The 12694-nt window shown below is 42.0% G+C and overlaps 1 protein-coding gene, 1 long non-coding RNA gene and 2 other non-coding genes across 5 annotated transcripts in view; 1 reads left to right on the top strand and 3 right to left on the bottom strand.

The window, feature by feature from the left end:
• Positions 1-268: 268 nt before the first annotated feature.
• Positions 269-10283, bottom strand: LOC139179477 (uncharacterized). Its single transcript, XR_011563846.1, has 2 exons — positions 9119-10283; positions 269-2790 (listed from the first exon to the last, which is right to left on the bottom strand). It is a non-coding gene; the product is annotated as an uncharacterized lncRNA (long non-coding RNA).
• Positions 9530-9612, bottom strand: LOC139179517 (small Cajal body-specific RNA 18). Its single transcript, XR_011563889.1, has one exon. It is a non-coding gene; the product is annotated as a small Cajal body-specific RNA 18 (non-coding RNA).
• On the bottom strand, positions 9680-9822 carry LOC139179518 (small Cajal body-specific RNA 17). The gene has a single exon (XR_011563890.1). It is a non-coding gene; the product is annotated as a small Cajal body-specific RNA 17 (non-coding RNA).
• Positions 10284-10393: 110 nt separating the features above from the next.
• Positions 10394-12694, top strand: part of ACAA2 (acetyl-CoA acyltransferase 2) — a 34988-nt gene continuing 32687 nt past the window's right edge. For both annotated transcript variants that reach the window (XM_070779034.1, XM_070779033.1), the window contains exon 1: positions 10394-10513. In XM_070779034.1, the coding sequence (XP_070635135.1) occupies positions 10498-10513 (16 nt within the window). In that variant the 5' untranslated portion in view covers positions 10394-10497. The remainder of the gene's footprint in view (positions 10514-12694) is intronic.

Here is a 12694-nt window from a genome sequence, read left to right as displayed (position 1 = left end):
AGGCAGATTCTTTACCATGTGAGCCGCCAGGGAGGCCCTTAAGTGCTTATGCTCGCATCTCTCCATCCCTCTGGGTCACTACCTTTGCTGCCACTGCCAGTGATATGACAGACCTATCAGTGGCTAGTCATTGGGTGCCAAGCACCCACGGAATAAAACCTTGGCCAGTGGAATAAATGGGGTGGGGGAACTTATGACCACTTCCCTACTAAGCCTAAGAAACGGTAGATTGAGTTCTCTTCCAAAGGTAAAGATATTTCACTGGAGCTGCAGTTTGTATATATTTAATGACTCAATAGGTGAAGAATCTGCCTGCAGTGCAGGAGACACAGGAGATGTGGGTTTGATCCGTGGGTTGGGAAGATCCCCCGGAGGAGGAAACAGCAACCCACTCCAGTATTCTTGCCCGAAAAATCCCATGGACAGAGGAACCTGGCGAGCTACAGTCCATAAGGTCACAAAGAGTCAGACACAACTGAGCAACTAGGAAAAAAAAAAAAAGCAGTATTTTTACAGACACAGTAAAAGAATACATTAATTGCTTACTTAATGTTTAGGTCTGCCCTATTTAACATAACAGACTGGAAGAAGCATCATCTTTAGTTAGCATTTTTCTTAAGTCAGTTCAACATATTTTCCAACTTCTTGAAATCAATGACTTTTAATTTAAATAATCCAACATAAAGGTTTGAATTCTATGCCAGATATGTCTTTGTATTTTAGTATTTAAAATTTAGTTGACACTTTTCTCACTACGTGCCTTCAGCAGTTACTAAGATAACTGACATCAACTGTCTGAAATAAGTGTTGCTGTGGAAAGAATTTCATGTTCAACATAACTTTCTGGTGGTGTTTTTGTTCTGTCTTTTGAAACATGAAAAGCATTTTAAAGATTACTTAAGAATCAAATATTTATATGTCAAACAATTCATGTTTTAAGTATTAACTGGATCTATCAGTTTCCTAAGAGTAATGTGTGTTGTGTGCATATTAATAATTGTTGCTGAAGCTGACAAACATATCACCCACATGTATTCTCCACGAGCCGTCACAGCCACTGTTAGACTTAACGGTACCCAGCAACCAGGTCAGACCCAAAGGAAAATAGGGTTTATCCTCCTTTTTATGAAGCATGTCAACAAGAGTTTTTTCTTTGATTTTCCGATGCTACATTTTAAAGTTTTTGTAAAAACAAAAGAGACAAAACTAAAAACTTGGAAAACTTAGAAAAAATTAACACCGTTACTATCAATTCATCAAATACTTAACAGCCTCATTTAACCCATTACGAAAACAGTAACCGATAAATTAAAATCCATTTCTTTAACATATAGTAAGTTTAATTGCTTTCATACATTTGACCTAATTCTAAGGAAGCAAGGGATTTGTAAGCTGAAACACTTGTGTGATGCCAAATGACTAAACAATTACTAAAGTGTGACAGCATGGGGCAGGACACTAGTTTTTCCTCATAGAATGTTTCTCGCAGTTTCTCATTTGCTGCACGAGCCAAACAGCCATAATTCACTCTTTGTACACACTGGTGCCATAGAGAATTAGTGTATAGAAAATTAGAGGTTGATGCCAATGCCAATAAAACGTAGGCCTTTTTTTCTTATTATATAGGTCATTAGATACTAAAGATTGTTTTTCCCCCCAAAATTTCCAATTATAATAAAGAGGGTCAATCAAAAATGAGTTTAAACTGCTTTCTAAAGTGATATAGTGTCAGAATAATCCAGATTTGAATATAACATTTTGTCACCAACTGATGCTTAAAGGACTGTTTTACTGAGGCGTTCACATCATATTGAGAGGTGAATCTAACAGTGGAGAAGAAATATGACTAATAAAAATATTTTTCCATTTTGAACAAATCTGTAAACTACATCTTTGTTTATAAAAATTGCTTGTATTAGTCACTGTAATATTCAGCTGTGGATAAAAATCTGTGGAAATAAATACTATTGAATAAGGTGGTATGACAAATTTAAATGAAATTTAAAACTAATTGCACATTGGCTGAAAAGTTTATTTTTAATGCTTTCTTAAGAAATTTTATTCAGGGGTCTATATTTCAAACATGCATCGTGATCATTGAAACCGGAGGTTGGCAAGCTGCAGCCTGCAAGTTGCAGGTAGAAGGAAACTCCCTATAAAATAAGACTGAATTAGTTTAAACAAGGCAGTTTGGGTGCAGTGGATCAATGGAATAAAACAGAGAGCTCAGAGATAGACTCATATGTATAGCTTTGTATATGGCAAAGATGTCATTACAAATCAGTGGGTACAATATAAGATCTGTATGGAGTAACTTACAGAAGTGAAAAACATTAACAATGACATTAAAATACTGGAAAAGATTTCAGGTAAGAAAACTCCATACTACAGAAATGTCAATTGTCCCCAAGTTGGTCTACAGATTAAAAACAATCTCACTACGGTTTTGGGGGAACCAAACTTGGGTCTGCTGGCCTGCACACAGTAAAACCAATCTGCCAACACCAGGTGGTGGTGAAGGAAAGGGCTGTGTAACACAGGGCCAAGAAGGAGTATGGGCAGCTAATGTTCAAAAGACCTGACTCTGGGTGAACTTCAGGGAAATGTTTTTAAAGACAGAGTAAGGCACAGGGTTGCCGAGTGCCTGATCAGCTCCAAAACATTTTTCTGACATCACCTGATGTTGGTGGGGAGTCAACATCACCAACTTTCTGATTCCAACCAGTCTGGGGTCTCCTGCTTGTGGTCAACAGGCAGTTGACGTCTTTCACCAGGTGGGGGTTTCAGTATCTGCAAAACAGCTCAAGGATATGGCTCAGAATATTACTTACAGCACTTAAGAAGGAACTAAAGGTCCTTGACTTTTTTATGGCTAAACCATTATTACTTTCTCTTAACTGTTTTCCTATATTTCTGTATTTTCTCACTTCTGTGATTAAATTTGCTCTTTGAAACTCAGGGAGGGCCAAGGACGCTAAAGTTTTTTTATTTTTTACCAACAAGTGGTAGGTGAAGGACATGGTGGGTGGGGTCTATCCAGGGGAGGCCCCATAGGGTCCTGCTCAGTTAAACCTATGAACCTAGATTTAACTAAGTTTATACAGGTATACCTTGGAAATGTTGGTTGTTCAGTTCAAGACCATTGCAATAAAATGAATATCACAAGTAACCCAAATTTTTTGGTTTCATAGTACATATAAGTTATTTTTCCACTATACTGAAGTGTGCAAAGATCACTGATCACAGATCACCATAACATGATAATCTTGAAAAAGCTTGAAATATTACAAGAATTACTAAAATGTGATGCAGAGACAAAAAGTGAGCAAATGCTGTTGGAAAAAATGGCACCAGCAGACTTGCTCCAAGCAGAGTTGCCACAAACTCAATTTAAAAAAGAAAATGAAACAACAACAACAACAACAACAAAACAATAAAGTGAAGAGAGTATAATGAAGTATATCTGTATTACCAAATGAACTTCTAAGGCTTGGTAAGGGTACAGAAACTGCAAGTAACTTTCAAACAGGTAGAGGAACAAAGAGTAAGGGGTAGGAGAGCCCACCCTCCATGCAGTCAAATTACATCCTCTGAATGTAATTCATAGACAGCTCTACACACACTGAGTTCCTCCATATCCGAGGTTCCAACCAATCTCTGCTCGTGTAGTACAGTAGTATTTACTATTGAAACAAATCTGCAAATCAACCCGTGCAGTTCAAACACATGCTGTTCAAGGGCCAGCTGGATATATATCCTTCACTTAAGTTTGTGATAGTATCTTAAGCTATCTGGAACACATCTAGACCTGGGGTAAACTTAAATTCGGCAAATCAGTGTCTGTATTATTCTCTGTCTATATTTATTTCTGATGTACTTGTTTAGCAACTTAAACTTTCAGTAGGGTAGGTATCTGTTATAAGGACAAAACCACATCCAAGGTTATAACTGCCTCTTTTTAAAAAAATTTATTTTTTAATTGAAGGATAATTGCTTTACAGAATTTTGTTGTTTTCTGTCAAACCTCAACATGAATCAGCCATAGGTATACATATGTCCCCTCCCTCTACAGCCTGCCTCCCATCTCCCTCCCCATCCCACCCCTCTAGGTTGATAAGACAGAGCCCCTGTTTGGGCCCCCTGAGACATACAGCAAATTCCCATTGGCTATCTATTTTACATATGGTAATGTAAGTTTCCATGTTACTCTCTCCATACAGTTCACCCTCTCCTCCCCATAGCTGTCTCTTAACAAAATTTGAAGTTATCACCAAAAGCAGTTAGACTAACAATGAGCACATACATGACCTTCCCAGCTTCTCAAGATTAGTAAACGCAGCTGTCTCATTCATTCAAATTCAAGGCCCTCCATACCCTTCAGTTCTGAATCCATGGACTCATTCAACCTCAATCTAAAAATTTTTTTGCCAGAAAGTTCCACAAAGTAAGACTTGAATTTTTCATGCACCAGCAACTATTTACATAGAATTTACTTTGTATTAGGTACTATAGCTAATCCAGAGACTTCTTAATGTATGTATATGGGAGAATGTGCATAGGTTATACGCATATATGCAAATACTACTTTATGTAAAGGACTTGATTTAGGTGTCCGTCTAGAACCAATCCCCTAAGATACTGAGGGGTCACTGTACTCATCTGTTAACACAGTCCCAGCTCCTACCAACTGTACCAGCTTTCCCAGTCTCTGCTAATGAAACTTCTAAAAGCAGTGCTGTTCAAAACTACCATCAATTTGGGGTATTATAGGAAAATCCCATGGACGGAGGAACCTGGTAGGCTGCAGTCCATGGGGTTGCACAGTCGGACACGACTGAAACGACTTAGCAGCAGCAGCAGCAGGAAGTTTAAGTACAGCAAAATTATCCACGTAATGTAGAAGACAGAGCTGAGGCCAGTTATTTCTGAAATCCTAATGAAATCTTAACATGCAAATTCAAGATTTATAATTGATTCACTGATTTCCAGTTTTACACTAATGCTACTCTTTTTCTTTACAAAAAAATAATTACAGAAAGACATGATAATAGGCTATTTCTAAAAATATAAAGCTAAATGTCTTACAACAGTAACTTTACATCACATATCTAGATTTTTAAAATTATAAAATACCTAATTTTGATATAGATATTTAGTATTGTACTATATGGCCCAGTGGCTCAGACAGTAAGGCGTCTGTCTACAATGTGGGAGACCCGGGTTTGATCCCTGGGTTGGGAAGATCCCCTGGAGAAGGAAATGGCAATCCACTCCAGGGCTATTGCCTGGAAAATCCCATGGACAGAGGAGCCTGGTAGGCTACAGTCCATGGGGTTGCAAAGAGTCAGACACGACTGAGTGACTTCACTTCTATATAGATAGATATAGATATGGTTAAAAATGAAAAGAACTAAATGGAATTTCAGGTAATTTTTCAGCTTCCTTGAAAGATACTTTTCCTCTCAATTTTTATTTTGAAAGTTAAACAGCTATAGAAGAATTGTAAAAATAGAACAATGAACAACCATGTAGTCTACCTTTATGTTCCCTAATTAGTAACATTTCACTGTGTTTGCTGTCTTCGCCAGTGTATCTGTATGCAGGTTTTTTTTTTTTTTCCTCCAGTCAATAGGTAATTAGTTTTGGCACCATGACTCTTCACCTTTAATATTTCGGTGTGCATCTCCTTAGAACAAAGGACAATCTCTGCCCTATCTACAGTATAATTAACATAATCAGGAAAAGTAAAGTCAATACCACCTCATGAAATTCACAGACCATTCCTTCCCAACTGTCCCAATTCTGTTCTTTAGCGTTGTTTTGAATCCGGTTTCCAAAAAGACCCCACATTACACTTAATTGTCACATCTCAACTCCTGTTCATCTAGTACCATTCCTGGCCTTTTTTGTTTTTCACAACACTGACATTTTAAGAGTTCAAGTCAGTTATTTAGCAAAATGTCCCTCAATTGGATTTGTATGATCGTTTCCTTACGATCAGATTTGTCAGACGTTTTTTTGGAGAAATCCTACGTGAGTTTGTGTCCTTCTCAGTGCATCTCAGTACATGATGTCAGTTTGTCCCATTAATGGCAACATTAAGCTTCGTCATTTGGTCAAGGTAGTACCCACAAGATTTCTCTAGTGTATGGATAACTTTTCCTCTTCATGATACTCTGCTGCTGCTGCTGCTACTGCTAAGTCGCTTCAGTCGTGTCCAACTCTGTGCGACCCTATAGATGGCAGGCTACCAGGCTCCCCTGTCCCTGGGATTCTCCAGGCAAGAACACTAGAGTGGGTTGCCATTTCCTTCTCCAATGCATGAAAGTGAAAAGTGAAGTTGCTCAGTCATGTCTGACCCTTCTCAACCCCATGGCCTGCAGCCCACCAGGCTCCTCCATCCATGGGATTTACCAAGCAAGAGTACTGGAGTAGGGTGCCATTGCCTTCTCCACATGATACTCTAAGATTGTGTAAATATCTTTACATAGATTTTCATGTTTTTATATATGTAAACCTTTGTACTCAATGGTTTTCAAATACACCCATTTTCATGACATGTTTAATTACAGAAAACTTAGAAATTTCTATTTGGAAAGACTTGCTGCAAGCAATCTTTAAGATATTAAGTGGGAAAGTGTGATACTCATGATGGCATTTTAACTTTTCTCAATAAATATAAGAGCGCCAGACTGAATAGAACCTGCCTTTTTCTCTTATTGAAGAACACTAATACCTTTATCAATAGTTCTAGAGAACAAGAATTTATTTTGCATTTGGACTAGTAGAAAGTTTTAATGGAAAAACACATAACTTTTCAAGATCTGTTTATTTCCTCCACTGTTGTATCTCACACTTAACACAATTAACTGCACATGTTTTCTGATTTTTTTTTTTTTTTGTATTACAAAACATATTTGACTGGCTGAAGTTCAGAGTGCCAACTTATGATAAGCATGTTGGTTTTGGCTCACCTAATGAATTCCATTTGATTTCTATTTTATTATGAGTAACTAGCTGGCAAACATAAGTTCTAATGCTTTAAGGTATTCATTATATATATGCATCTAGAATGGTATCAGCTCTGTACTATCCTTGGAAGAATTAAGAAAATGGTCCTTTGAATCACTTTCTGTAGGCGCCATAGTTGATAAAGGCGAGCATCTAGTTATGACCCATTGCCTCACTTCTCCACCCACCTTTCTCTGCCAAAAAAAGCAAATAAATCTTCTAACTCAAGTCACCAAATACAAATATGTTACCTTTACCAAGGTTTCAACTACTTTATTTCTTCCACCAAGGAAGATTAATTTAGCATTCACCTCCTTTCCTGTTTTCTATAACATATGCCTTAGCTAACTCTTTTCCTACCCCCCACTTCTATGTTCCAAATGCCATAAGCCCTGGACAAAGAACACAGGCTTGGGCTTCTGAGAATCAAGAGTTCAAACTTCAAATTCAGCAATTTTCTAGATTTGAGGCTTTGGCAAATTACTTGGTTTCTCTGGGTCTAAGCTTCCTCATTTATAAAATAAGGAATAACTCCTACCTATTTTATGGGGTTGCAAAATGTCCCTTAATTTGGGTTTGTCTGATGTTGTATGAATTGTATGTTATTCTGTTTTACATAACAGTAATCTTGAGAAACCCATATGCAGCTCAGGAAGCAACAGTTAGCAGTGGACATGGAACAACAGACTGGTTCCAAATAGGAAAAGGAGTACGTCAAGGCTGTATATTGTCACCCTGCTTATTTAACTTATATGCAGAGTACATCATGAGAAACGCTGGACTGGAAGAAGCACAATCAAGATTGCCGGGAGAAATATCAATAACCTCAGATATGCAGATGACACCACCCTTATGGCAGAAAGTGAAGAGGAACTAAAAAGCCTCTTGATGAAAGTGAAAGTGGAGAGTGAAAAAGTTGGCTTAAAGCTCAACATTCAGAAAACGAAGATCATGGCATCTGGTCCCATCACTGCATGGCAAATAGATGGGGAAACAGTGGAAACAGTGTACAGATTTTATATTTTTGGGGCTCCAAAATCACTGCAGATGGTGACTGCAGCCATGAAATTAAAAGACGCTTACTCCTTGGAAGGAAAGTTATGACCAACCTAGATAGCATATTCAAAAGCAAGGACATTACTTTGCCAACAAAGGTCTGTCTAGTCAAGGCTATGGTTTTTCCAGTGGTCATGTATGGATGTGAAAGTTGGACTGTGAAGAAAGCTGAGCACCAAAGAATTGATGCTTTTGAAGTGTGGTGTTGGAGAAGACTCTTGAGGGTCCCTTGGACTGCAAGGAGATCCAACCAGTCCATTCTGAAGGAGATCAGCCCTGGAATTTCTTTGGAAGGAATGATGCGAAAGCTGAAACTCCAGTACTTTGGCCACCTCATGCGAAGAGTTGACTCATTGGAAAAGACTCTGATGCTGGGAGAGATTGGGAGCAGGAGGAGAAGGGGACGACAGAGGATGAGATGGCTGGATGGCATCACCGACTCGATGGACATGAGTCTGGGAGTTGGTGATGGACAGGGAGGCCTGGCGTGCTTCAATTCATGGGGTCGCAAAGAGTCAGACACAACTGAGCGACTGAACTGAATTGAACTGAACTGAATCCCAAAGATGGGAGCTTTTATTTTACTATCATTCATCATCCAGAATATGGAGATGAAAAAAATATCATCAGGTATGTGAGAGGCTTTGATCTATTCGAAGTCCAAATTCCACTGACTATATACACCTGCTGTGAAAAACCAATATACATATTATCTAAAGTTTTTAAAGCGAATTTAAAGTTAGCAGCCTTGGAATCTGCATATTGAATTAACAATTGTCAATTTCCTGGATTTGTTTAAATCAAAGCAACAGAAAAAAAGAATAAACCAGAGGGTCAAAGAACAGATGGTGAAGAAAGGGGAACAAAGGGAGCACAAAAGAGAAATGAAGGGATTTTCTGTAATGCTGGACATATTCTAATTACATTTTGCAAGCTGAGAGTAGTTTGGATTACAACAGTATAAGCATTTGTGAAACTCATCCAACTTGAAGATTCATACGTTTGACCATATGGTAATTCTGCCATAAAAGGAGTGTAAACATATACTCACCTTTAACGTGAGCCAAAGTACTCCTGAAGTGTACTAAGGCTGACAAAGAAAAAAAAAAAAAAAGGAAAGACGTGATACAGCAAACATGGCAAAGTGTTAATACTTGTAGAATACGGGTGATGAATATACGGGTAGTTCACGTAGAAGTCTCTGCACTTTCCTGTAAGTTTCTAAGTTTTCTTAATAAAAACGTTGGGTTAAAAAACAAACAAAAAACAAAAAACAAAAAATGAGAGGACCACGAACGCGTTTGAACACCAGGATTTGGGGTGGGGGTTCCCAGACAGCTCACAGAACACCTCAGAGCCTCCCACCACAGCTTCCCAACCACCGAACTAAGCCCGAGGCAGCGTGGCCCGCCCCCGAGCCCTGGCGCTGGGGGTCTGCCGCCCGCGTCGCCCCCTGCTCGCCCGGTCTCAGTCCGTTCTCAGAACACGCTCCATCACCTAGTTCCCAGAACTCAGATTGCGCAGTGGTCACGTCATCATCGACCAGGGCTTGCAGGCACCACCCTAACGTTACCCAAATCTTAGCCTAACTGCCTCCCCCTAACCTCCCAGCCCCCGGGTCCCTGGCCCCATTTCGCCTGACATGTTTTCATAATCCTCTCAGGCTCCGGGCCAGCGGCGCCGTCAGCCATGGGGCCCGATCATATAAGGAAAATACTGCGGCCTCATCCGGGGGCTGCATCGTGGACCCGGGGGCGACCCTGTCCCCTACGCCACTCGCTACACCCCACACCTGCTAACCTCCCTGCCCCGCTTCTCGCGCCCGGGCCTCCCGGGCGGGTCCAGCCGCCTCGGCCTCCCCCTGGGCTGCTCTGCGCAGCCGCCCACCCCGCCTGCCAGCGCGGCTCAGCCAATCCCCTCCCACTCCGTCTTCCGTGCCCACCCGACTTCCGGCCGGGCTCGGCCGCCCCAGACCTTCCTCAAACCCTTTCCGCCCTTTTGGCAGCCCAGTCACACCTTTGGCCCCCGAGTCACACGTTGAAGAGAATCCGGGAGTGCGGAGGGGAACCGCTAATTACCTTGGCGCGGGGAGGGGCTCCAAAGGCTAGGTTGGGCAGGGGAGAGTCAAAACAGAGGGAATCTCTAAAAACAGTGAGATGGGGGAAAGAATCCGCTCACGAGGAACGTTTTCCAGTGGGGAGGCCTGTCTCCTTTCAAGGTTTTTGGCACCATTGGTTCCCACCCGGTGTGGCCCCAGAGGGGCGACGCGGGGCCCAGAAGGGAGCGCTCGGACAGGCCCTCCAAAGGAGGGGAAAGGGCAGGGGCGTAGCCTCGCTGGCACCGCCCCGAGCACTTAAAGTCGGGCGTGGCGGGCGGGACCGCGGCGTCGCTGCCGAGGACCCGAACGCTGCCGCTCGCCTGCCCGCCGCCATGGCCCTGCTCCGAGGTGAGCGCCGCGGCCCCGCCTCTCGCGCCCCTTCGTGGGGCTGGGGAAGGACGTCGGGTGTCGGCGGGGAGTCGGGGTCTCTTTGGTTGTAAAAGCGGACTTGATTAAAAAAAAAAAACCAATCCGGAAGCATTGTTTGAGTTTAGGAGAAACCATACGTGCGAGGCGAAAGGCATTGCCCACCACGGTTTTGCTTGCTCCTGACCTCGAAGGTCCTTTCCCTTCTCCGCGCGGTAGTGACCCTCCTAGTTCGAGGTCAGCTGTTGGCAAGACCAGGGCGGGGCCCCCTAAGCGCGAGGCGACCTCGGGCGCAGGGGTGCCTTTCAGACGAGCTGGCGGCCCTCGGACCTGGTCACAGGGTGGGCAAGGCTTGGAAGGAATGAAGATTCTCTTGGCGTCGTTGAGGAACCTCTGCCCGAATAACCTGCACCCGCCCCCCCTCCCCAGCCCCAATGCTTGATGGCGTTCTGTTGGAGAACCTGCTTAAGCCCGTTCCCTTCTCTTCTTACTGACTCTTGAAAAGTGCCGTCCCAGGAGTACATAAATTCTGCCGTTACTTTTTTTTTTTTAAGTATGTAAATTCCCTTTTCATAGCAAATGGTCGCAGTCAGTGGAATTTTCAAGACTATGACAACTTGTCTTTATGTGTCCTTTAAAGAACCTTCAAATGAGACTCATATATCAAGGCCTTGGGAAAGAAAACACTTGGTAGGATCTAAGAAGCGAGGTTCTGGTGGTCCAGGGCCCCAAGGGCTCTGTAAAGGTTTGATTCTGTACTGGTTTGATTCTGGATTCTAAAGAAAGCAGCCTGCTACCTAGAAGAATAATGCGTGCTAGTTTCCAGTCTGTCCCCATTTCCTCAGGACTGTGAATCTGCCTGTGTAGCAAGGAGAGTTTAAGACCACTTAAGAGTCTTATGGCAGAGATCTAGGCAACATCAAATGATGGTTTTGATTCGAGTGGGGGGCAGTGGGATTGGGGAAAGGGGGGAGGGATGGTTTGAGATAGATTTGGAGGTGGATTTGACACAACTTGGTGATCGGTTGGAGTGGCAGGTCTATGAGAAGGAAATGCCAAGAATGACTTCAGGTTTGAAGAACTGAGTTCATGATACTTCTTAGGGAGTGAGGAAAATGGGAGAAGGGATAGATTTGGAAGAGAATATTGAGGTGCTCAAGTGCAGATACCAGGTAGACAGTTGGTTAGGGGGATCTGAAGCTCTGACAAGCCAAAATGACATGTGAACAGTTCCGGTGGAAAATAGATATTCTGAGGCAAAAAGATTTGTTAGTGCTCTTTCCAACTGAATTTCATACAGTAGCATGCTTATTTTTATTTTTTGATGGCGTATTCAGGAGACCCAAATTATTTAACAGCTGCATTGTCATGAGCTGTCTTCCTTAAAAGGAAATCATGATTTTATTGATTTCTCTGTTCACTGTTTTATCAGTGATTCTTACCACTTTTAATACAAACTCCTTTGAAAATTTGATGAAAACTATGTAAGGAAAGAATGTGCATCAACACCTGCATGGAGGAAGTATGAAATTTATCACTTTGGGACATCATTCACTATGATGTTAAAGTTAGTGATCATACTTTTATACGTTTCCCTGTTTTACAGTTGAGGACACTGATGTCCAGAAAGGTGGACTGGCTTATCTATAATGGTAGTTAGTGTTTTGGTTGTTATTGGTTAGTTAGAGGGCTTCCCTGCTGGCTCGGCAGTAAAGACACCGCCTGCAATGCAGGAGGTGTGGGTTCAATCCCTGGGTCAGGAAGATCCCCTGGAGAAGGAGATGGCATCCCACTCTGGTATTCTTGCCTGGGAAATCCCATGGCCCGAGGAGTCTGGTGGGCTGTGGTCCATGGGATTGCAAGAGTTGGACACAGCTTAGCGACAAAACCACCATCACCACCAGGATACAGATGGACTCGTCTCTCAAGAAACATACTAAGTGCTTGCAGGACTATTGAGTAAGAGAGAAAGTTTGACTAATTCTTGTAAGGAAAAGGACACCTTTAAATGGGAACAAAATTGACTTTGGTAAAGATTGTCATTAATCAGATTTCTATCTTCAAGTAGAACCAGTACCCAGGTTTTTTACTAGCACCCATCCAAGGACTTGGTTGGAAGGTTGCCCCCAATAGTAATTCTCTTACTGTTACGTTAGCTTTGCT

The sequence above is a fragment of the Bos indicus genome, chromosome 24 (assembly GCF_029378745.1).
Source record: "Bos indicus isolate NIAB-ARS_2022 breed Sahiwal x Tharparkar chromosome 24, NIAB-ARS_B.indTharparkar_mat_pri_1.0, whole genome shotgun sequence".
In the NCBI taxonomy this organism is placed as follows: domain Eukaryota; kingdom Metazoa; phylum Chordata; class Mammalia; order Artiodactyla; family Bovidae; genus Bos; species Bos indicus.
The sequence above is the reverse complement of the archived record's forward strand: the minus strand, read 5'-3'. Positions and strand labels throughout refer to the sequence as shown.